General features: G+C 40.4%; 1 protein-coding gene across 3 annotated transcripts in view; it reads left to right on the top strand.

The window, feature by feature from the left end:
* Nucleotides 1–25,285, top strand: part of LOC116947342 (sprouty-related, EVH1 domain-containing protein 2-like) — a 34,193-nt gene extending 8,908 nt beyond the window's left edge. For 2 of the 3 annotated variants that reach the window (XM_032962969.2, XM_032962971.2), the window contains exons 2-6: nt 6,462–6,639; nt 8,880–9,048; nt 9,782–9,849; nt 14,304–14,450; nt 18,967–25,285. In XM_032962969.2, the coding sequence (XP_032818860.2) occupies nt 6,462–6,639; nt 8,880–9,048; nt 9,782–9,849; nt 14,304–14,450; nt 18,967–19,638 (1,234 nt within the window). In that variant the 3' untranslated portion in view covers nt 19,639–25,285. The remainder of the gene's footprint in view (nt 1–6,461; nt 6,640–8,879; nt 9,049–9,781; nt 9,850–14,303; nt 14,451–18,966) is intronic. The other variant, XM_032962970.2, reaches the window with a different exon arrangement.
* The last annotated feature ends 1,240 nt before the right edge of the window (nt 25,286–26,525 follow it).

Here is a 26,525-nt window from a genome sequence, read left to right as displayed (position 1 = left end):
CGCCGTGTACGTACTGTACAGGTTTGTTGCGGTAGAGATCGCCTCAGGGCCTGCCCAAAGTGTGAGGTTTGGAGTGTACTTCAACAATGCTGCGCTTCGGGGAAAGACAATGACCGTAGCATTGTCGCAAGCGTAAACTTTAGTAATTAAAAGGCCTCTAGAAAACCGCTACATTGTTCGGGGCACAAATGCTATTTCCCTTTCGCCAGATGAGCCCAACAGAAATTGGTCACTTTAATTGCGGAAAAGGGCGTGCACATGCGCTCAAGAATGCGAAATTAGCGTGCAGTACGGAAGGGCAAATTGCAGCAATTAATACGAAGGCTTTTGCAAGTCAGACAGGCACTCCTTTATGGGTTCTCCGTTTAAAAGTTTTAAAACAACACACAGGGATGTCTTAACGGTACTGACCTGGTTTCTTGTATTTTTGTTTTGTTTTAAACAAACTTTAATTTGGAAAATCTTTGCCAAAATTTTTTTTTTGATTTGTCACCGTTAATTTTTCAGGGACACTCTTTTGTCCAGTCCGTTGTTTAGTAGTATTTAAAGTCTGTGTGTGAATCGGATTACTTTGCCCATTACAAAGTTACAGTGGTCAATTGGGAATTTAAATTGTGGGGATTAATTTAATTTAAAAAAGACGCAGGTAAAATTGTGCTGTATTTACAATAATGCTTAGATTTCCACTGTGGCTTCCATGGGTGCTCCCAGTAGAAACACTGTTAATTATATAAATTACTTGGGAAAATGACCCCATTCAGAACGCCATGAGAGAAAAAAAAAGCTTACCAACTGGCTCATGTGGTAGTTTTTTGGTGAAAATGAATAGCCGTTCATTGCAAACATGTTGTTTGAGTAATATTTGTGACAGTCTGGCAAAATGTAATCGACTCAAACATGAGTGGGGGTGTCAGCTGAGGAAAAAAATGTGCCCAAATTTCAAATTCTGGAAAAAATAAGTTGGCATTGAAAATATCAATGCAAGTTTTTATGTTGCATTTTGCTTGTGATTTTTAAACGAATGTATTTTAAATATTCAATCTATGACGAACAACAGCAATGGCTTGCAGAAAGCGTGCAATGTCATGGAACGCGTGTACATGTGAGAAATTGTATGGTCAGCTAAAGTACGTTAAAAATTTTCCTACCGCGGATTTTTTTTAACTACAGTACTGTAACCATATACGATATGAATCTGCCTCAAATTTCCATGTTAATATAGCAAGTTGTTTCCCCAGACAACAGTGTATCCAGCATTTAAAATTCTCGCAAAAGGTAAAAATACCATGTCTATACTATTACACCATTAAGAATGAGAGATGTACATGCACCAATAAAGCGTTTAAGCAGTACTGTTTAGCACATCAATATTAACAGTTCAGGAAATAACGTTTTAAATGGCAGTGAGGTTCAGACACTGAGTAACTTTAAGTCAAAACATGTGTACATTGGATGGCAGAGGTCACCCCGCTCGTAAGGACAACACTTATTAAATAATACCCTTATAAAACATTTACGATTTGGAAATGGGTTTAGATCTCAAACCAAGTGGCATTGTATATGTTGGGCTTGAAGACCATCTGGCTACCTGATATCATGGGTATGCAAAAAGCATACCAGAATTACACGTTTTGGGAAAAGCTCAGCATCGACCTTTGTTCTGACAAGTAATCCCTGCTGGGATGTGGTGGGCCCAGACTAGCCCTAAAAATGCTGTTAGAATTGGTCAAGTGGTTAAGATGTCCTTTGGAAGCATGATAAATGCACATCACAATCACATGTTGAGATGGAGAGAGGTGTGTCCTTAGATATGTGGTTGATGATATACTGACCCCTTCAACTCATAGTTAAAACTGTGTAGTATTATATATCCTTTACATTTAAGTATATACAGTGTGATATGCATTGGAATTCTGCATATGTGCTAGTTAACTCTTGTCTCTACCAATTATTGGCATGATTGGTTTGCTAACCATTCACCTTTCCACCTTACCTGAAAAGTGGCTTCAGATGTTGTGTGGTACTAGTCCATTCCTCGGCTAAGGAATTGAACATGTTCTTGGCATACCTTTGAAGAAATACGCATTGTATTATGAATAGATAGTCATGGTCCAAATTTATTGTTTTAATAATATTGCATTTTTTTTCACATGCAACATGGCATAAGGTATGTATTCATTTTTACCTTGTGGAAAAAGGGTAACACATGTTACAAGCCTGCTAGTTATTAAAATATTCAGCTTTTTGTAATCTCTCGGTAAATGAGGCCAAGCACTTGATTTTTCCAAATGCTGCAATGTAACGGTGCTGGCTCTAATGGGTCCCAGATATGTCCTGGAGGATTGTCTGAAAAGCTGGGCATGTCTGGAAGCGATCTCTGCACAGGAGGCCAGCTATTAGGATAAACCGCATTTCCTTCCTTCCTCCCTTGCCGCTTCCTCCTCCTCCTCTTTCTTTGTGGCTAAAAGTGGAGCACCCAGATGAATGCTTGAACCATGGTTGATTGTGGTATTATTTTTATTTTCTCTTTGTTTTTTTCCCCCTCTTGTGTTTGACAGTGGCCTTCGCTGGGTTGCCTGCACTACATCCTCGGTTGCTTTATTTGTCTTGGAAACTTCATAAACTAGAGGCTAAATTTTAGCGGGATGGTATGTCGTGGCGCATACAAATTTTCTGGGAAGTTACAAAGCACATTTGTATTTTTTATGGTGGAAAATGCATGTACGTTCGTCATACATATTTTGGAAAATATTTTTTAAAATCGAAATTGGCACAATGGCATTGCACAATATCACGTATGCATTTCTAGAATCACAGCAGCCATTTTAAATTTAGTCTCCATTATTAATGAGCATGCTCAGCACCTAGATCCAGTAACTTTCTCATTCACATTCTGCTTTTTATACATTTCCCCCCCCCATAATATTACATTATTTAGGTATAACACATAGCCTTCATTGTTTGATTCCAGCAGTTACTCTTTAAGACTAAACACAAATGTACAGGATTGTTTTACTCTCACTACAGCATAGTTACTTAAGTCTACACAGAGCTAGTTAAATACAAGGAGGCCCTGTTGCCTCGGTTGCAGAATTTGGAGAATGTTGGTGTTTAATCGTATACAAGGTTGACCATTACACGGGGCACACAGTGGGATACCTTTGCATAACGCGCTTTGGGATATTTTTATATTCGTAGGCAAGGAGATGGGATGGACACAGTCAGGTGTTTAATAATGTTCCATAACCAGCTATGAATGGAGCCGAGATGGATGCTTCAGCTGTCAAAATGTGGACTTTGAGGCGACGGTGTTATCTTGACTACTCAATTGCCCCTGCCAAGCAGGCATTGTTAAAGAAAAAAAATGCGTCTGCAGGTTTATTTTTGCAGCATGTGAATACAATAATGTAAAGAGGCGTATGTTGTAAAATTGTTCACGTGCAATGTCTGTCTAACAATCTATGTTTACTCCACCAGTTTAAGTGGCAGTTATTTTGTTCATTGGGATTTTTGTGAGTGGCGTTCTGGGTGTAAATACATTTTTCGTTCACAGCGTAGGGCACTGCACCATTAACATAAATGCCACAAAGCGGATGGAACTGATGCAAGCGAGGCCACTGAGATAAGCTTCTGGTTTTGAGGGATTTGGTTTACTTCCTTGTTTTGCAAAAATGTGTATCTCTGCGGTTTAACTGCTCATTCATGTTGCATGCAAATCTCTTAAATTTCCACCTAATGTACAGTAATGCCAATTTAGATCTTAACAGCAGGTGCCTCATGGTGTTACCACAAATTTCCATCAACATGCATTTCACCAATGCATGCATCCATCATTCTTCCAATTACATTGACCACCATCACAGTGCTGTTTTTTATTATTACTGTTTTGATGATTTGTGATATCAACTTTTTAGAACTGGTTGGGGTTTGTTAAATTATTATTCATCCTGCAGTGGCATTTTTCATGACAGGATAACGCTATTTAGCTGCATAGAACATCTCTTCTATAAAGAGACCATTAACTCACCCATCTCACTTCCTGGTGAAACATTTTACGACTGAAAATGTGGCATATCCAGAGAGCAGAATGCCACATGATGGCATTATGGTTAGTTAGGTCTTTTAGGAACCACATGGCAAGGGATTTACTTGTAATTAATATACCACTGAGAATAATGTGCCTGGAACATATAGCCTGGGGGGTCCATGATGGTATCCCTGGGATAATTATGTACTCTAGCAGTAAGATGTATGTAAAGCTCATAATTAGAAATTAGGATTTATAATGTCTATATTAGGAGGTCTTTTTATATACCGTACACCCATTGTGATTTGGTTAAATTTAGATCCATGCGAATTCATGCATTGGATCAAGATTGCGGTGGACAGATGCCAAGCGTACCACGTGTCACTTCATTGTTTGGCATTATCACGCTGGAATTCCTGGCTTCACAATTTTGTAAAAGGCCTTCATGATTATTGTTTTCTTGAGATACATTTCAGCTCACTCTAACTCTAAAGCAGTGCTTTCTCTGCGACTTGCGTGACCCTTAAGAACAACAGCCTCATGACACGGCACGTGTCGCACACAATCTGGATTGCGCTCAAGCCACCAGAGTGCTAAGGCCCAAGTCTATAGTTCGGCAAGGCAACACTCCACCCATACACCACACCCTGCAGTCAAAACTGGGTGCATGCCATTTTTTACTCTGGCCCGGCCCAGCGGCTTTCTCTCTCTCGCTGTGTGCCATTGCATTGTGGTGCATTAGTAAATGAACGGTGCAGTATGTCTTCGTAAGTTTTTTTTTTTTAAAATAGAGCAGTTGTTTTTGTGCGTGTAATGTTTTTGTCTTGCATCCATTAAAGTCTACAGGCAAAACACATTTGGATTTTTTTGTATAGAAAAAAGGCTGATTCTGTTTTTTTTTATAAACCTGGAAGTAATAAAATATATGAAGCACTGAAGTTCTGCACGTACAAAAAATCTTGGCAGGACTTTGCGAACCTTGTACATTTGGAAGTGATCAATTTATACTTACTGAATAATTTTTTAAGGATAGTTGTTTACAAGTTTAGGCTTTAGCAACAAAAAGGAGATGATTGGTGTTTTTGAGTTCTCTTCATTAATGTTCCCTTCAATCTGCTTTGGAATAGTCTTCAAAAATAATGACTGATTATTTCAAAATAGTTGTTATTTAGGCCTTAGCGTGTGCTTAGTTTATAGGAACTTGGATGACCGCATCAATTTCCACTGGGTCGAATGCCTTTTCGTAGTCTACAAAGGCCAAGCATAATGGTATTTGATATTCATTACAATTTTTCAGAAACCAATTTTTGGTTTGCTTGTGGTAGAGTAAATGGGAGAAAAACCTTAAATCCTGAACCCATCTTACTGCTGTGGTTGGTTGACCTCTGCATTTTCCATTATTCTTTTCCCAATGATCTGCACAAACAATTTATATCCAGGCTCATGGGTTTGATTTCATGATTGTATTGAACATATATAACATATGTTGAAGGAATTAACAAAGTACATATTAGATGGTGAGTTTGGCACGGAGACACTTTCACCTTCTCGATTTGAAGCTTTCATGACTGCAAGGATCCATACTCTTTGGTTCTATTCGGTAGAGTCACGTATGTGACTTCACCGAATAGACCAAAGAATACACTTTCAACTTGGCTATTTGTAATGATGTTCGAAGGTGTTTTGTGAAAATTGGTTTGCAGAAAAATAGGCATGCATAAATGGTGGCAGCATTAACCAACATTGTTATTGATTAAGTTAATTGAGCAAATGCTGCAAAAGCGTGCATATGACGCATAGAGAGGTGTACAGATAAGCGTGGAGTGAAGGAAAGGGGACGGGGGAGACACATGAATTTGATGGCATTTGCAAGTTAGAGAAAATATATTAGAGACATGACATTTTCTGTCAAGAATATTGGGCTGGGCAGAACATGTCATTTGAAGGCATGATTGCCAGCGGTTGGAACTAACAACGGAGTTACAACCCAAGGAGGGCATGTGCCAGAGAGGATTTGCCGGTGGGGATGGTGCAGTGGGCTCATATTTTTGACGGCTTGAGGGAACCCTTGATACAGCCGTGGATAAATCATGGCTATTCATGACTGCGACTGATACAACAATAAAAGCGGTGGAATATTATTTTTGTATAGACTCAAGAGAATGCACATGTTTAGTGTTTTTGTCCATCAAATGTAAAACACGATGTCGTAATATTCTAAGTGAAATGTTTGAGATGTACAAAATGACGCACCTACGCACGTCCTTCAATCCTCTTATGTTCGCACGTGCAACACCACGCAACTCATTCCTCCTACAAGCAAGTTAGCAGTGCGCACAAACACATATAGGCGGTGTGTTTTTTTTGTGGCCCGCCAAGTTTAATGGGTTTACTAACTGGCCCTGTGTTGCCACGCGTGCCTGTTGCGCGACAGTGAAAACTACATCGTTCGCGTGCGCGCTGTCGTGATGACGCGGGACGACTCGACGGGTGGCTGGGTGCCCCTGGCTGGCGGAGGCATCAGCCGAGTGGGCATCTACAAAGTGCTTCACCATGAAGAGACCGGGCGCAATGAGTTCCTCATCCTGGGAGAACGTCTCAAGGATAAGCTGGTGAATAATGTTCGCGTTGCCGTTCAAGAGTGTCCAAAGTTATTTCCACGCGGGTGCAGTTGAATTGTGGGGGGGGGGGGCGGGGGGGGGTGGCACGCATTTGCCCAGTGTTAGAACACACTTGCGAAAGGACAACAATTTAGAAGTTCACAAGCTGGTAGCATATGTACATATGTGGCAATTTTTCAAAACCACTTATGGATGAGGGCCTCCCCCCCACACAATGTCATTATTTGACCACTAGCTTGTTTGCCCATCCTAGGGCGGAATCTGTAATATTTACGAAAAAATTCAGCAGAGTATAATTGTATCTTGTGTAAATTTAATGGCAGTGAATCTTGCACAAAAGTACATCATAAAACACCTCGCTTCATGTCACTAGAACTGTATATAACTGACCTTCAATTTGTTCAAATTCACTGCTCTGATACTTTATTCTCTTCTGCTTTCGGTCGCTGAGGTTGAAATAAATGGGAATTCGATACAATATCTGGAAAATCACCGAGAAATGTCTATTTTACCATCATGCAGAAGCATAAATTAGACTTACTTTTAGTCTCAAGTGCTGAAGAAAAAAAGACACCAAATCCACTTTGTTGCTTCTTAGAATTATTTATTAGATTCATATAATTATTTATTAGATTCTCTTTCAATTAAGAAACGTCAAACTTAAAGCGAATTTTCGAAAAAAAGTTATATCCGCTCGACCTTCTGCGCGAGTGTAAAAATCCACCCACTCATGATTATTGATGACGGGGGGGTTGGCGGGGGGGGGTGGCGGGGGGGAATGTGGAGTGACGTCATGCGCGTTACACACAAACACATTCTTGGCTCATTATAGTCGAAGTATTGGTCAGTGCGGGTTGGTGAAGGCGTGCACCATAGACGCGGCATCGTACACTACAACAATGAAGTTTGCTACACTGCCCTCTGCTGCCAACTAAATTGGCAACAATGTAGTAATGTATACAGTTGTACATTCTTGAACGTATTCCTGACAGTGAATACAAATAAATTAGTTACAGAAACCGTTGAAAGGCTATCCAGATTATAATTTATATATATGTGAAAAAAAATGACTTCCGCAAATTAAATTTGCATTGCATCTTTTAACGGTCTGCCAGACGTTTACTGCATCAAATTTTAAATTGAACCTTTATTTAGTTGAAAACTGCTCATCAGTCCAGAGCCGTAACACTTGTTTGTTTAAATTTATTAATATTACTATTATGGTAACTGTAAATACACAGAATAATCAGGCATGATTTGGTTTTATTCTTGGCCCTAAGGTTTTTTTTATTGAGCCGATTGGTAATCTTACCTACATCATGTGTTGTAGCCATAGCATTAAAAGATGCAGTTTATTGGAGGTGGCCTGCGAACTCAGAGGTCTCAGAGCACTGAGTTGGTACCGTTACATTCCGTGGCAGCAGTCTGCGATACAATCAACTGGATTCTCAAGTCTTACTGAGTTGATGGTCTCAGCCAGATTACAAGTGGCTTGAATAACAACCAAAAATCACAATATGTTTATTTACTTAGTTTGGCCAATTTTCAATCTCTGATAAGTAAAATTATTGGTTTGACTGCCTAAAAATTAACTTATCTTTCTTCAGCAGAGTGGGTGAAAATCTGCAAACACTAGTGTAAGAGGCCATTTTAAGATGTTTCAGTATTAGTTATGTACTATCTCTATCCATGGACTCTTTTCCAACCTTGAATTTTTCATTTCATATGACACGACAATGATAGCACAATCAGTATAAAATTAGGACGGAATGTTGATTTTTAGACTCTTGTCAATTTGGGAGCATTCTGTGACTTACTGAGCAAAAGTTGGCCTTCACATGCCATGCCACAACTACATTTATCCGTGGAAATTCTTCAAAGGGTAGGGCGCTACACACATTCGTGTCGTGACGCAAAACCTCACGGTGAGCCATGTTCGTGCTACGCATACATATATTAAAACTATATTGTTTATATATAAATACTACTCTGTCGTAGAATCCATCAATTGCTGTTAAAACAGACTTCCTATGTGTACAACGTATTTTACTTAAGAATGATTAAAGGGGGCCTCTTGTCAGATTAAATTGAACAGGGTCATCCAAAAGCCACCGTCTTTAAAGACGACTTCTCTAATCTCCGCAGTGAGCCCGTCTCACCTCACCACCTTGCTCATCGCTCAGACTCCCTCGCCTGGACCGCTAACCGCTGACCACTCGCCTCGTTGACAGGTCGTGCTGGAATGTGTCCTGAAGAAGGATGTGGTGTACAACAAGGTAACGCCAATCTTCCACCACTGGAAGATTGACGAGCAGAAGTTTGGCCTGACCTTCCAGAGCCCGGCGGATGCTCGCGCTTTTGACCGCGGAGTGCGCAAGGCCATTGAGGACCTCAGCGAAGGTAAAGGAAGTCACGGGACGTTTGGTTTTTCATTTTTTTTCTGCTTTGCGCTTCCCTTTTTCATTTGATCTTCACTGTGAGGTTCGATTTGTAAACGCATTGTCATGCCCTTTCCTTGCTTGTTTTGACAATTTATTTTTGTTTTAAGCAATACATTTTTTTTTAGAACTCCCCCTTGATAAAAAAGTGCACTTGCCTCCGTGCTGCGCAGCTGCAATCCATCTTAACCGCGCACATGTGCCTTGATGTCATTCTCCTTCTCCCCTGTGGTCGTTCGCTCATATGTTTTTCTGCCTTTCTGCCACTGATTGTGTCCATTGGTTTTCATCCTTTCTGCAAATGTATCCTGACCAATTTAATATTTTATAGTGAAGTGTCATGGCATACTTTTTTTTTCCACATGTGTGTTTTTATTTGTCTTTCTAAGCTATTCGAAGAATAACGTTTTTACTTGGTCGACGATATACTTGGAAAGTTGGATTATAAGTACGCTTTATAGGAACAAATTGGTGTGCTGCAATAAGTAACTTCACATTTGACCTGTAATAGGCTGAGGTCTTGTCATTTCATACATTCGTGTAAGAAATGCGGGCCAAATTCCACTTTACAAAAGGAGTGTTCCCTTGCTTGTAATGGGCTTTAGTGGTGTGTGTGGTGTACCTTTTACTATTTTAAATCTTTCTGTAATGGCACGCATTTTGTTGTCGCGTGTAATTTGCTCTTCGTCTTCCAGCAGGGTCCACAACGTCATCTTCCACGTTGCAAAATGAATCTGAAGTTGGGGATGACGATGTCTTCACCGTGAGTGCTTGTCTCGTTATTTCGTCCCGGTGGACTGTGTGTTTCATTTGCACCGATGATAAAGTAAATACATTGAAAACAAATCAAATAATTGCATTCGAATGTCTGACTTGTGTTTCCCCCGTTAGGTCAGCTTGCTCCTGAACTAATTGCATTGCTTGTTAAATGTTAACCTTTCTGCTTGCAACAGCCCTGCATTGACTTGGGGCATTAAGTATATATATCTTTTCCATGCTTTTCCACTTGGCCTCATTCCCATCACATTTAAAAATCACATCCTGCTTTCAAATTCTTTCTCTTTCGCACAGATGTACAAAACATCTCTGCTTTTGCGACCAAATTTTTCCAGTAACTGAAATGAAATGGCAACGTGTACAGTATGTGTGTGTGTAAAAGCCTGCCATGGTAGTCGGCTTAAAAATGAGCGATACTTTATACATTTGTTTTATGTGCTCATACCAGCCGAATGTAGACCTTATGGAAAACACATTAACTGTACAAAGCCTGGGTTGGGCATGGAATTAGCAAAATTGCACACAAGTATAGATGCCAAGTCTCAAACATAACTTGTAAATAAATAACCGACCAATACTCTCATTTTGTTTTGTTATGATTAATTTGTTTGTACATATTTAGCTTTCTTATTTTGGCATTTTTTCCCTCTCCTTTTTCAAGGTTATAAAAAAATACCATTGGGCTAGAAGCAAAGACTAGGACATTGTTTTAACATTTTGAAGCTCATGATTTTTTTTGCTTGATATTTTCCCTGCACATCTGGCTTTCATTTTGTAATTATGTGGGATTGGTGGAAAAATTCAGTAGGCTCAAGCCCCAAAGAAGGGGGTACTTCTAATGCCAAACTCTTTTTGATGTCATTAAAACATTCACAGGTAATCGTTATTTTGAGGCGGTAAAACAAAGGGGATCATTGTATTATTGTTGGGCCTAGCCTAGCCACTTTAAGAAACTATCGATAATGTCACTGGCAGCAATTTTTCTCATTTATTTTAACCTTTAAGCTCGTATTTCTTACTCGCATGTTACGCTAATCGTTTACGTAGCCTTTCACACCGTAAGTAGTACACGCATCTCAAAAATATCAGCCATATCTTTCCAGGAAGATGTGTGTTTTCGAGCATATGGAGTTTTGCTTGTTCATAGGCTTTGTGTACAGTGTAAACATTGCCTCGTCGCTGTGGTAGGTGTTCCACTGCCTTGCTCTTTGCCCTTGGCTAAGGAGCCATTGCGTAACCTAGGCGGTAAGGAGGGCCAATTGTCATTGAACTCGAGGAAAGTCACCACTCGCCAATTGTGCAAACAACTGGGTTGCAATTTTCGATTATGTTACAAATGATTGCCGCAAGAATTTCCGTCCCGCAGCATACACAAAAACACTGTTCTCCCTACAACTGCAATCCATTCTGCCGGCAATGGCAAAAGTGTGCTTGCTGGTTTTTAGACTCCCTTTCAAACATGTGCACACTAAACCCACTGACTTCTTGCACTGCATCATTAAAGCCTGTGCCATTATCCACATTACAGGTCCTGGCAATGTAAATAATATGTGGTGGTGGTGGTGGTGGTGGGGGGTGGTGGTGGACGGGGAAAAACGCCTGATGCCTAACGCAGGTTTTTGTGAGGAATGTTAAATCTAAGAGGATCTCCAAATTGCCGTCTGCTCCTTCAAAAAAAGGAACCACTGCCTCTGCTGCTTGCCTCTTGGAAGTTGCCTGTTGCGCAAGGCTGTCGGCGGCGGTGTGGAAGCTGGTGCTTCCGCTCTGTTGCAATTCGTTTGCCGCAGTCTTCTTTTCGCTCGGTTCTCAGGCTCAAGGAAGACAAGGGGGAGGGGGGGGGTATTTTGCTCATGACATCTGGGTGTACTTGACCGTACAGGTTTTATATTTGCCAAATCAAAATTTTGCTTTGGTAAAAAGATGGAAGTTCCCTACCCAGCACTGTAGGATGCTGTTCACCCTGTAGCGGTATGAGCTTATTTCATCGCATTGCACTGGTTTAAACTTGCACATCACAAAGCAGCATTTCCTTGTGTTCCTGGCTACAAGCCACCTATGTAGTAGAATCTCCTTCGTTTATTCTTACGTGAGAAAGTCTGGTTTAACAGCACGCACACACACGTACATGTGTGCAAATAACACATGCGCGCACACACACAAAACTAGGCGCCAGGGTGACTAGTCGTCACAAAGTGGGGTTGATTGCAGCTTGCACATTTGGCGGTGCCTCACTCGTAACACCATACAGACCGGTAGGATTTCAGCTGTCAAGTAAACATTGCCCCAAGAGCATTCCATCCATTCATTGATGATTTTAAAAGCGATGTTTTTTTGTTGTTTCGATTCGGTATCAATGGAGGTGGGGGGGGGAGGGAATATCTACAACACCATTTTGACCTCTGAAAACATATTTTCGTCAACTTTTGTTTAAAGTACAATTCATTATTATTATTGTTGTTTAAATTGCATCCAGCCATAGCCCCCTTTGCTGCTGTTCACGGGAAGTGCAGCCTACTTAACATGTCACAAACACGGGTAACATGTCACAAACACGGGTAATGAAGTTTAAAGGGGATTGGCAATAGGGTAGGGCACATTAAAGTGAGCAGTTTTTTGTTCAATCGGGGCCTATTTGTGTTTACATTTTTCTGCCTGCATAGCTCACATGCTGAATGCATTAGAAAAGGCTGCGGGGCAGCTGTTGGGGCCTCGGCGCTTGGTACAGTATTGGCATCGCCAATAGAAACACTTAGATTCTCTAAAGTCCAAACTCATTTCATAGTGCCGTTCTGACTTTTAACATGGCAAAATGTGCTCTTGCAGATCGTCAGCTGGAAAATGTAAAAAAAAGTTAAACTTCTACTCTGTGACATACTGTGGGTGGGTGTTTCCCTAATTTTCACAGTTGCTCAAGAGCTGAATTCGACGTTTGTTAAACGTGCCCATTGCTTCTGTGTATTCTTTGTTGACCTCCCACCACACATTAGTCATACTTTTTGCAGAGTGAACATCGTGGCTGTGCGGTGTGTTGATAAAAAAAAGGTTTTTTTTAACATAACATTAAATATTTTGTTACAACTTTTTTTGGTCTTGCTATCCATTCCCTGTGGGTAGTTTAGCCATCTTTGTTACAACATTTGTTTAAAAACAAAAACATACATTTCATGTAAAAAAACAATAGAACTTTGTACTTGTCACCCAAAGCATAGATATGATAGCTGTCTGTGTATTTATTGATAATTTGTTTAAACATTTGCCATGCATTATACGTTTCAGATATTTAAAGCAAATTCCAATTTTCAGATGTCTAAAATTAGTCAAATTTTCTGATGTTTTGTCATTCTGAAAGTTGGCATCTTTCTAATAAAAATCCATAGGCTGCATTTAGTTGACCTTACTCTTTCCACACTTCTGAATTCTTAGTGTAACCTTTAGCCCTCGGAATTAACGGCGATGGCAGACAGGTGTTCCAAACACGACGGAGAGTAATTACCATAGCATGCCAAGAAAATAGTAACATTGCCTAAAAAGAGAACATTTTGTGCGAATTTAAGTTCTTTGTATTTTCAAGTTTAAATTTTCTTTCCATTGGGACTACAATGCTGTATTGTTTTATTTTTATTTTAATGCATGTTTTAATTTTCTCACCAGTTGATGGGTAGCTAGTCTCATCTTTGGAAAAAATTGGTGGCTTGTGCTTAATTTGCGATCTCATCTGCCTGATGTGATTTTTGCAGTGGCTTAATATTTGTGAGGGGGGGGGGGGGGGTTAGAAGGCAGCAGGTCAATGCCGTAAGTTCATTCAGAGTTATGTTTGATCCCCTGGTGGACTTTACCATGTGTCAACATTCCAGTGCTTTTTCATGTTGAACCAAATAAACTTAGAAGATCCTGTTCTGAACTTGAACCTATAGGCTTAATGCTGTCATACAGGGCACAGAGTGGACCTGACTACTGTGGCAGTTACATATCTGAAATGCTGCAGCCTGCAGGAAAAGTCTTATAATTTATTTTAATCTGTTAAAATATTGCTTAATCTTCACACCTGCATGAAATTGCTAACCGCAAACTTTTACATTAAAGCATCAAACAAAGGAGCTTTTTAAATCAAATGTGCAGGACATGTTCCCACGTGTTCACAGAGGCAAGACAAATCATGATCATTCCTTAGACTCCAAAGAATGATCGTACATTTTTTTTCTGTGTGCCTCGAGAGTGGGACATTTCACGGAAAGAAAACAAGGCTCAGCCGCATTTATGTAGGTCAGGTATTTAAAGTGTTCCGTTGCCAGCAATATTATATAATTTCCATCCAGCAGAGTCATGAACATACATTGTCGGGACCAAGTTTGAGCGAAATCCTTGATGGTACTTGCATTTTTGACTTGGGTCGGCGCCCGTGTTAATTCTCCGCGGTGTCTCTTCGTTTTGGCGTGGCAGACGGCGACCGACAGCTCCTCGGCATCCAGTCGCAGGGAGCCACCACCGCCGAGGCCCGTCGAGCCGTGCCGGGGCCGCTGTCTGGTGCGGCCTGCGCACGAGGACTACCGCCACATGGTGCAGCTGCCTTCAGAGCGCGTTGTACAGGTCCGTCTCAACTGTTGCTCACCCAGTCCTCCTCCTCCCACTGGGCGCCGCCGCGGTGGTGAGATGTTGACTACCTCGCCTGGTATGCGGGAGGGTCGTGGGTTTGATCCAGACCCTAACGCCTGCTATATGTTTGTAATTTGCGTGTTCTCTCTCCTCGTGGTCGCATGGATTTTTCTCCGGGTCCTCCGGTTTTTACAAATTTAGAATCGACGTGTTTAGAGTATTTGGCTCCTTAAAATTTGCACGTGATAAGCCACTTTGTTGAGCTGTCATTTGTGGCCAGGTCGCTTGCCTAATAAAATTAATTTATATTTTATTACCTAATAAAATAGAAATTAGTTTAGTTTACACTGTATGTCCTTGAAATATACAATTTACCCGTAAATGTAAATAATTTAAACGCACTACCCCGAAGCTCAGTTTTGCGAAGCGATGCTGGCTTGTGCGTTGGCTGCAATCTCCGTGCTATGCAAAAACGTCACGTGCCAGGCAGTTCCAGTTTAGTCACTCCTTTTGCATTAGATCGCATGTTTCCCGAATTGCTTTGTGGTATTTGTTGAATTCAGCCGTGGTTTTTTTCTTAACCTTTACAATTGCATGTAACATTTCAAGCTGTAAATGGACTAAATGTCTTCATGGAAATAATGGGGTTCTTCAGGAGGAGGACTTCTTCACAATTATGGCTATTGCCTGATGATGAAGCTGGTTGTGATCACCAGCGAAATGTCGTACTCTAATTTGAAATGTGTGGGTTTACTCTCCAGCACACCGGTGTGCTGAAGTAGTGACTATTTTGCACGTTTTGTGTACGTGACAAACCCTACGAGTTGGCGGTGTCAGGTGGTGGTGGGTTTAACGACACGTTTATATATTTACGCGATCTAACCCAAAAAACCCTTCATTATGGATAAAATGCTTGGGCACCCCACCACTAAAATAGCCATGTTATGTGGATGTGACGTGCGGCGTTGTAACCAAAGTGTGCTTTCTTTTGAAGACCCTCAAAAAGTCAGCTTCTCAAGTTTTTTTTTAGCCAGAAATGCTGGGCTTGGATTAACGCCCCCTAAAGTTTTCATTGAGTCCCCACTTGGTTTTGTCACTCGTCATATCCTTCATTCCAACCGCGACCAGATGAACATCGGGTGGCATTGTTGAGCCATTCGCAGCTGGAGAGGTGTGGACGTGCAAAGATGTTTACTATTTTTTCGGCTACGTTGTCTGCGAGATTAAAGCGAGAGTTGTACGAGTTGTACGTTAGCAATTTTACACTTGTTCAGGCTTCATTGTTGACAAGCGTAGCCATTCCCTTTCCACTGTTTGATGAAGGCCTCCCCAGGCCATTGGAATTCCTTATGCTGTCGTAAAACCACAATGCGCTTCACTCCTACACAAGACCTCGTCTCGCCATGCCATCTTTGTGGCGGTTGTCTTTCCCAGCATGTTCTCTCCGTTGAGTAATACCATTCTGTCACACAAACTCCAGTCATCCTTGCAGCAGCTTTTTACTCAACCATCGTACAAAAGATGGTCACTGCATCGCTCGCATTCAGATGCGCTTCTGTGGCCGTCTGGAATGCTCTTCCGATATTAGGAAGCTACTGGAGCTATGCACTGTGACATCTAGATTGAAAACTAATTTTGTACAACAGTTTTTTGTGTTTAGTTTGTTGTCCTTCCCCCACACCTCTGATTTTAGCATGGTTGGCTACATACGTTGTAAAAGAGAAGTTCAGCATACAGTCAGTTTTTTTTTCAGTTTCAGTTATTTTTTGGTATAGCCCTGTGAGCCATTCGGCTCTTGAATCGGGTGCAACCACAACAAACAAAAAAACAAAAACACGAACAAGAAAAAATCTTAATGTGACTGTGCAAACAGAAAATCCATGAAAAAAAACAGCTAAATATTCCTGAAAAAAGCACCGTACACCAACGCTGTGTGCAAAAAAATCCCAGTGGGATGCAAGTCAAACAACAACAACCACATGAAAAGTTAGATTAAAGCCATCAGTCTAACTCCGTACTACAACAAAACAAACATGTCCAAACCAAAAACCGTTTTCGAAATAACCAAAAAATAAAGCCATAATTGCAATGTAACAGTGATCATAGGGACTGTGACCGACTTTTACAATAAACTACATAAATAACATGTAACACCAAATCCTAGAGCCATAGCTGGTTGCATGAGTTACTCCACAACAACAGAAGCATCAGTCGGAGTATCAAATTTTTCAATGCACCTTTAAGATCAGCACGCTAAATCAAAATACAGATAATACTTTGCAGCGTCATCCGGAGCGAAACATTTTATTTTATTTTACGCCAATGAATAGCAGTGGCAGCTAGGGGTGTACAACTCCTCTAGAGCAGTTTTGAGAGAAGATCTCATTGGTAGTGATTCAAGTTGCGTTTATTGGCAATAGCATTGCAGACCCTGGGGGCATCGATAGCAAAGGCCCTTCCTCCAGTTTTTGTACGGCAATAGGGAATGTGAAGCTGGTAAATGAGTGAAGATCTGAGGTCAAATTTGTTCTTTGAAACAGAGTGGAGATCCAGCAGGTAGTCTGCGGATTTTTTTGTAAGTACATCGTGAATAAAGAAGATCTGGTGCACAAGCCGTCGAACATTAAGAGATGTTAAGTTTGACCCAATGTAGAGATCACAGTGGTGAGTCCTATATGGGCAGTTCAATGTAAATCTTAAGGCCGAGTGATAGATGGAATCAAGCTTCTTCAGTACAGTACTTGGGGCTGATTTATACACGATGTCACAGGAGTCGAGTAGAGGCAGTATGGTAGCTTTTATCAATTCCAAACGGAACATTGGGGGGAAGCAGTGGTTGTATCGATACAGAAAACCAATTTTTATTTTTGTCTTTTTATCCATCGGCCATTATTCCTTCTCGTGATAGGTCCTTACCCAAGTCCACTATCATTGACAGCTGATGTATCCAACTTGTGTTTCTTCTCCGAACCGTGTTTCTCTCTCCGTCTCCGCGTGCAATTACAGGCGTGCATCTCCCCACGATTCTCTGCATGTTTTTTTCAGCTTTTGCGTTCTTTGTCAGTGTCTGCAATTTGTGGTCCATGTCATAGTAGGTAATATGCATTGATTAAAAACTTTCTTTTACAGGCACAAGGATGTGCTGCTTTTCATCACATTAAATTTTCCAAAGACACTAAACTCTGCTTTTGTTCACCTTCATCTTTATTTATTTATCTCGTAAACATTTTTTTCCCAAATCCTCATTCAGCAATTGCCCTAGTTTCACATTTTATGCTGCGTTTTCTTCTAACTGTGTCCTTCCAACAATTATTTACTTTTGTTCAGTGACCTCTTGTTATGCATGACAAAAATATAAAGGCAGATATTCAATACAATGTATATTTCTGAACGTGTTGCACAGCAACTATTTGCTAATATTGTCAACTTTATACACGTGAACATTTGTGCTGTTGTATATGTAATAACGCTGATGATTGCAATGTAAGATTCCTCTGATTGAAAGTACAACTGTAAAATGGTGCCAGTTGCCTCTGGCATGTTCAGAACGGTACAACTTAAAAAGGGAAACGGCTGGCCCTCTAATAGCTTGTAAGTTATTTCACCTGGAAAAGGAAACGGGCTTGCGCTTTGTCAGTAAACGTTCTCGGAAGAGCGGCCACATGCACGGTCTCACGGGGGGTTACTTGGTAAACAGGGTGACAGGTTTGACTAATCCGAGTGCACCTGCAAAAAACACTCTGTACTGGGGCATGTCCGTTGTCCTTGGCAGTCTTTTTTTATTTATAAAACCTGCTGCGTACGTTTAGTAATCTCCCTTTGCTTATTCGGAAGCCGCACGCCGTTGTCATTTCCAATCTGTAAAAGATGCACGCGGCTTCTCCTAACAAACGCCAACCATTGTTACATTTCTTGTTTGGAAAACGGAATAAACACACGGTTTAATAATTAACGTTGTTTGATGCTGAAGGAAATGACCATTTTCCTCCTGTGTATGCTGATGTTTAGTTTTGTAAACCAAACCTATTTTCCAGAGTGCGTCTGTGACAACCATTTCCTGTGGACCCGCTCGGAACACTAATGTATTTTGCATGTGTGCAAGCACATTGTATATGCTCCATGCATTTGGTTTGCCACCTGCTGGGAACTTTCAGAAATTACGTTGATAAAGCTGCAATCTTTTGAACAGGAAATCCAATCAACTTTAGATAGAATGAGAACTTTTCTTATTAGATTCAGAGGGTCTTTAAACACATTGCATTCTCTCGAGTTTATTTTCTCCATCAAAAAATTTGCCTTACACGGCTCGGTCTGCAAATGAAAAATCACTCGTTCCTCACGTCTGAGGATTACACATTCCCCGAGGCAGGTTTCAAAAGGTGCACATCTCGAGCCTGTTGTACGCATTCAAATGAAAAACGTCTTCTGTGGCCTGTGTGGGTGTGCCACGGTTAATTCACATTGCCTTTCCTGCCTTTGTTACCCTCTTCGCCATTGCCCGTGAGAGCAGAAGGTAGTCAGCTTCAACGAGAGTGACCTCATCGAGAGGATCAATCCCCTGGAGGAGCGCTGGTTGCGGAGCGGCTACGAGGACTACCGCCACACCGCCGTGTGCCGCCGCGATCTCGACGCCGACGCCGGCGCCGGCTCCTACGTCACCTTTGACAAGTCGCCCTCCGCCGCCGCCGCCGCCGACCACCACCACCACCACCACAAGAAGCACGAGTACACGTACCCCTACGTCGACGCTTACCGCCTCGAGAACAAGCTGCGGGTGGTGCGCAGCCAGCCACGGCGGGGCCACCGCTGGGACCCGGGGGAGCCGAGTGGCGAGCGAGCTCGCTGCATCTACTGCGGCGAGCTCTTCGACCCGTCGCGGCCGGGACGGGCGCGCCGCTGCGCCGACGCGCCCGACCGCGCCCGCGTTTGCGTGGAGCGTGCCAGCTGCCTGTGGCTGGCCGAGACGGTGCTCTACCACTGCATGTCGGACCCGGAGGGGGACTTCTCGGACCCGTGCTCGTGCGACGGAGATGGCGATGGGCGTGTCTGCCAGCGCTGGTTTGTGCTGGCCGGCCTGTCCCTGCTCGCGCCCTGTATGTGCTGCTACCTGCCGCTGAGGGGCTGCTACAGTTGCGGGGTGGCATGTGGTTGCTGTGGAGGCAAGCACAGGGCAGTGATTTAATAGAGCGGCTCGGGGAGAGAGAGAGAGAGACAAACGTTTTTTTTTTTGCAGAATGTCCGGCTCCACCTTCTGCAAAGCCCTTGGGGGAATTAAATCGGGATGAATAAAAAAAAACTACCCGTGTGGATTGAAACTACGGACTAGGCCTCTCGACCCCAACTTTAACTGGACCTGTATGTGTGAACAAACGTCGCCTTAGTCGTTGTCGCGAAGTGCCACGTCACATGGCAGAAGATGAAAGGGACATTTGATTGGGTTTACAAATCATTAATTTAGACTTGTCGCTGATTTAAAAAAAACTCAACCAGTTTTTCCCAATTAGCGGGTGCAACATTCTAACATCAGACACTTGTATGAACCGAGTTTGATTTGAATCGTTATGATGAAGAAAGCAAAATCTTGTGGCCTTTTTAATGTTGATGTGTGCTTGAAATTGTGAGATAATCAATCCTGGTAGTACTATAATATTGGAACAGTGTACTGCACTTTATGTCCTTAATGGCAATGTTCAACACGTCAACCGGTTGTTCTTGACCTTAAAAATAAAACAGTATTAAAATTACAATTGTCCTTATAAAAACCATTGAGAATTTAAGTACATTATTGTTTCTATCATTGTCAAAGCTGGGCATCTTTAAACTAAATTACGTAATTTTTCATTAAGGTTGTATCTTGACACTGTAAATCTAATTGTTGATGCTTGATGACTTTGTAATATCTTGATGTTGAGAAAAACAACTAAAGATGCTATTTAAAGGCAAGTTGCACATCAAGTATTACGTGCGTGTTGCTCAGAACAAACATGAATAGTAATTTCTATTAGGACTAATATCACGTAATTAAAATTGATTGAGTTTTTATAACCTTAAAGAAAGTTACGGGAACTGATTTTGTTTCTCTGTTCACCTTTCATTGTGGGGAAGAGTTAAAACCCAACACTAATCAGCGTATTAAGCGTCAAGCACCATACATGCCATGACGCGTCATCCACCGATGAATGTTGCGGAAGGCGGCACACAACTATGGTTTCAACATTTGGCTTTTTTGAGGTGCTCAGACGTGAACCTGGCGATGCCCGTTTTGAGGCTGTGCGCATGCCACAGCAGTCCACGGTCGAGCAGCCGTGGGTGGTGGTGTGGTGGCATAGAATGAGGCCGTGGTGCCGCGCTTCAAGTGGTGCTTTGTTCAAAGTCCGTCCCAGAAAGAAAAACATGGCTTGTTTACAAAAGTGCGTACAGCTAGGGTTTCCACTTTTGTTATTTAAACACTCAAAGTTTGACTTGAACGACACCAACAAAAACAATATCACTTAATGTGTTTCTAAAAAAAAAATCCTTTTTTTACATAGTTGCCATAAAAGCATAAGCAAGAAAAAGTCCAATAGTTTCCATAGAAATTAGAGGTATTAATAAAATGTATGATATATTTTTAGTTGCGCTGGCATATGTAACTTATACAACACTTTAACTTCGATGAAGTGCCATTCCCTGCATTCTGAGGTTCATGTTTTCTTTTATATAATTATTGGCAAAATAAATTACAATTGCCATTAGTCGTAAGTATTGTTAACTCATAACCTCCTCGTACACCAAGCACAGCTGTCTGTTGCGGTTTATTCCACTTGATATGTGTACGCATGAAACTGAATGCCTTTGTTCAGGTGTGAACGCCTTTGTTCATCTGTGCTGTGTGAGTTAATGAATATGATTTTGCATGTAATGAAGCTGTACATTCTTTTTTTCAGGGACTGTAAATACGATTATTACTTTGGTTTTATTTTTCTATACACAAACTGTCTTATAAATCTAGTAGCAGCTGGACTACATTTAAGTCTTTTGTTGTTAATGAATATGCTTTTGTTAATCCTGCAAACACTTAATATCATTTTTATTGCTGTACATTATAATAGTGTTTCATATTCCACATTGTTTTGTTACATATGGAAACTGGTATGTATATTAAAGACTTAGGTTAAGGTCTGAAAACATTTATAATGCCACATTTTTTGCTTTGTTGATTATATATTTACGTGTATGCTTTTGTAGTTGTACATTGGAATATTAATAAGTAATTAATATTATTCTATTATTCCCAGTGATCCTACGGGTTTTTTGAAAATGGATATTCCAATCAGTGGCATCAAAGGCCTTGTACACACGTTTGTTTATATTTAACCATTATTATTTTTACCAACTTGTATGCAACACGTTTATTTTCAAAGGGTTTACTGAAAACTTCATGTCCATACTGTGGGTGACTTTATTCGTAACATGATTTTATAAAATTGACAATCTACGAGTGTCGGCTATGGTTAAAAATGTGTTGATGCCATCTACCCAACGTGAGGCAAAACCATAATTAAAAAAAATAAAACTGAACTACTATAAGGCAGATGTTTTCAGTAGCAGCTCGACGTGTGTGCACAGGTGGATTGAGCGGCCTTAATATGCTTAGAAAATGTTTAAAAGCATTTACGTGTGTACGATGCCAGATTAATCCTGAATGGCTTCTGTTTATAAGCAATGTCATACTAGGGTTGTTTTATTTAAATCCATTCCATCATACAAAAATCAAGTAATGCAAGTAAAATGTTTTGGTTATTATAACCACTTATTTAACTACCTTATTTGTTTATGTATATGGTTTATTTCACAGTGGTACAATTTGCATTTCATTGCATTGGATGCAGGCTCATAATATTGTAACTGCTTGAATTCACTCCAATTTGGCAGCTTGTGAAATACTCGGTGGGCGTGCAGCCATGCACGTGTGCATGTCTGCTAAGGCGTTATCTCTCCGTTCAACTGCTTGGCTTTCGGCGATGTGGCTAAACGGTGCCCCGCAAGAACTGGGCATGAGTCTTTAGCAAGCGCTCACCAATGACTTTCAAGCCACTTTTGTGCTTTGCTATATTCTGCAGCCAAAATTTTTGCGTGCAGGTGCGGTCAAAATGAGGAACTTCATCGGGTTACTAATTTAGTAGAATGCATGCTTTTCTGTTATTTACTCGCAGCTAAAATCTCTTTCAAACTGACCAATACCATACTTGAATGCGAGCCGAGTCGCCTTTTTGGAATTGGACAGAGGCATTGGTGTCTTATTTTCCAAGTTTCTTCGGTTTAATGGCTATGGTTCGAGCAAGATGTTGAAGCTTTGGCAAAGTTCACAGTCTGGCCACCAGCTTTGGGATGTTATTACCAGTCGGAAGTTCAATGCACGGGGTGGGTGATACCATTAACGCCTTATTAAATGTTGAATAAATAAAACGGAATAGTACACTAACTTTTTAAATGTTTTGACACGTGTCATTTTATGCTTTCTCCAAAAGAGTTGCTGTCCATTGGGTGGGCCTAGTTGTGATTTTACCGAAAGTTAAGGTGTGCTCGGCTGCCACGTTGGAGTGAATGTTAGGAACAGAGCATTTGGTTCTCAGTATACCTCGACACCATATTGGTACGCATTTTGTAGTGTTATTGTTCTGCATCATTGCATACATTAACATATGCAAAGAAAACCCACTACTTTTGGCTTTTTATTTCCTATTAAGATTCATGAGATAAAAATCATAAACTTGCTGAACTTTACTCTTTGCAATATTGGTTAGGTGAGATTAATTTTTTAAAATAAATAAATTAAAACCGACATGAATTGATGTAAATGCATACAAAACAAAGCCTTACATTTTTGGGTTAATGTCTGTCGATCATCTGCTTTGAGATGGTTAGGTGGCTTGTCAATGAGACTTTGATAATTTGTCAATATTCAAGAAAGCATTTGACTTTGTATGCAGCTCTCGTATCCAAAGTTGTTTTCACCATTTTCCAAATTTAACCCGTTCGAAATGCCCGAAATTCTCTTGAACTCGAAGCATATCTTTTTTTTAGTTGTACTAAAATATATTGCAGTGAGTACTGTACGCCAAAACAAAACATTTCATTCAGAGGAATTCAATGTTTGCGGATATTTTCTCTGGCATTTTGTTTAACTGGTCTGATCTAATGTGATGTCGGAAACATTTTAAAGAGGCAAAGCGGTTGAATATTATATTCTTGGTTCTTTCGGTAAAGTCACGTAGAAGGGAAACAATAAAATAAGAAAAATATGAATATTGTTTTTGTGAAAATTTTAATTATTTTACTTTGGTAAACTGAACAACAGTGGCCTCTAACATTTTTTTATTTAAATTGTTCTCGCTCTAGTTTCTTCCAGCCATTGCTACTTAGGGATTGGATTTATTGGCTTTAACTGACGATTTCTCTTTGCCAAAATGTAGTGTTTCTAAGTACTCTTGTTATTTGGTTCGGTCTAAAGCGAGGTGACCACTGTGTCAGTGGCAGACATCGTTTATGCCATTACCATGATTTTGTAAAACAAACTATTTTACGTGTAATAAAAGCAACAAAAAATTACTTTAGAGCATGGAAATGTTAATGTCAACACCTGTAAACAATTGTTGAATTTGGCCAATCGCACTTGGTGTTAGGGAGTTAAAGGGAAAAAAATCCGAACACTTTGCAAAATGAAAAATGTTCCTGAATAATGGTACACTATAAAGTTTTTGATACCGCTGCATATTAAGCACAGGAGAGTTCATTCTATATGAATCCGTACATTTTTGTCGATATGAAGGTACACTTGTCCTGTTTATTTGCATTTGTAACATTATTTCCGAGTCATGTAATTGGCTATATTTTAAGAAAATATATTTACTTGAACACAGTTTTGATTTAATGTTAAGGTTTTTCATTGTAAACTCAAGTATACTTTTTTATGTTTGGTCGTGCTTGTTCCACTATTCCTAAATGACATTCTGATTTACCTTTGCATTTCTTGTAGCTATGGTATATGACTTTAATTTTAAAAGTACGGTATAGTAAAGCACTTTTATCTGTAGCATTAAGTTAATTATTTTCTATGCTACACTATATTAAGCTCACAGAACATGCTCTGCAGATAGAAAGGTGCTGATATGTAAATGCATTTGCTTGCCATATAGGCAGCATTTCATTGAAAGAAATAATATTCTTTCATGTCACAGGTTGAGTCATTGTGAATTGTGTACATTTTCGTCCATAAATACGTGTTACTGTCTAGTATAAATGCCTTGCTGTCAGTGCCATTGCTAAAATAAATGAATAATTAGTATTTGAGTTGCCTAATACTACATATTACAAGTCGGCCATCAACAGCCATGGTCAAGCCACTGCTGGATGAAGGCCTTCCCAAGTCATTGCCGTCTTTCATGTTCTTGTGATGCTATTTTCTTGCTTTTGCACGAGTGCTAATGTCATCGATTCATCTCTGTTGCTCATCTTCCTGGGTGTGACCTCTTTTGGCTGTCATTCCACCACCAGTCTCCTCTTAGCCATCATTCCTTCTAACGATGTGTGCTACCCAAGATCACGTTTCTTACCAGTCAGTGTCTTAAATTACATATGTTCTGTGATTAAATGTTTTCCTCATTCTGTGTTTTTTTATTCCCAGCATGCATTCTCCATGCATTTTTGTATACATTTTAGTTTCATCTACTTTGTCAGTTTCCAATTTTCCAATCTGTGTCATATCGGGCAATATCAACCGATTGAAAATGCTCCTTTTTAGGCACATTGCTGTATTGATTTTCATTATTAAATTCAGTTTAACCTGCTCTTGCTCACCTCTTTATTTTATAATTGAATCCCTGCCCATCTTTATTGATTGCCATAGACGTGTATATACATACATACACCATTGTGTTTTCCAGGTGTGGTCCTCCAACGATTGATTTTGTTCATTGAACTTGTATGTGCCTTTTTGCTTTGCTTTAATTTCTTTAGCCCAGACTTTGCAACATTTTAAGTTAATAAATGATCTCCTGCAGTTAGTTTGCCTTGGTTGTAATACCTATTCCATCTGCAAACCTGATGGTTAATACTTTCTCCATTTACATTCATTTCTTTATCCAATTCATTTTCTGGAGGGAAAAAAAGTGATGTCACTGAATAGCCTTGGTGAGAGATCTGCTTGCTGCAATCCTCTCCTGATTTGTATGTTGTTTCTTTTTCAATCTCAGAGTAGCTTTTCCACCATACACGGTGTTTTTCTTCTTTTCATTCATATTAGTAAGGACTTGATTTGTGAGAGCCTAGATGACTATCACTTGCCACTGAGTGAAATTAAATGTTATAGTCTGCAATATCCAGGCATAATGGCGGTCCCATTGCAAACACTTTATTATTTGAGTTTCCATATTACAATAACATTACGAAGACCATGTAAGCCACAGTAAAATACATATGGTAAGAATTTCAGTAATTACTGCATTTGTTGGTAAATATCTACATCTGTATCCTTTCCCAGACCTCCAATTAGCATGATTTTGCTATACAGAGTGCGAAAGAAGTTCCACATACTTTCATTGTGATGACGGTACAAAGTCTTTTCATTTTACCCATATGGTATTAAGTTTTTATTTGTTTCCATTTCTTATCAGCAATATGGGTTATGCACTGAATGAAGCATGCTTCAAAGTCCTTTGTGTTACATGCATTGTAGTTGTCCATTTCGAAGAGTCAGAGCTTTCTATTTTTTTCCTCTTCAAAAAAAAGTTATTAGGTCTGAGCAGGGCGGCGCTCGGGAGTGATGGGGGGTACACCCTGCACCACCAAAGTCCATTTGGCCCATCCGAGTTCACGTTCCGAAGCGGTATAATCACTGTTGTGGTCACGCACACAACAGCTCTTGATGGCATCCGAGAATGGCTGAATATGGGCCCGGTTGATAGCCGCTGGGCGAGACTGAACGATGGAATGGCAGCCGAAAGAAGGAAAGACACCGGTAAAATACGGGATCGAATTAATAGTTATTGCTACATTTATATGTCGATGATCTGCTGAAACCGTATACCC

This window comes from Petromyzon marinus, chromosome 29 (genome assembly GCF_048934315.1).
Source record: "Petromyzon marinus isolate PM22_M1 ecotype Great Lakes invasive population chromosome 29, UKy_Petmar_22M1.pri1.0, whole genome shotgun sequence".
In the NCBI taxonomy this organism is placed as follows: Eukaryota; Metazoa; Chordata; class Hyperoartia; order Petromyzontiformes; family Petromyzontidae; genus Petromyzon; species Petromyzon marinus.
Note: the sequence above shows the minus strand (reverse complement) of the source record. Positions and strands in the feature narration are given on the sequence as shown.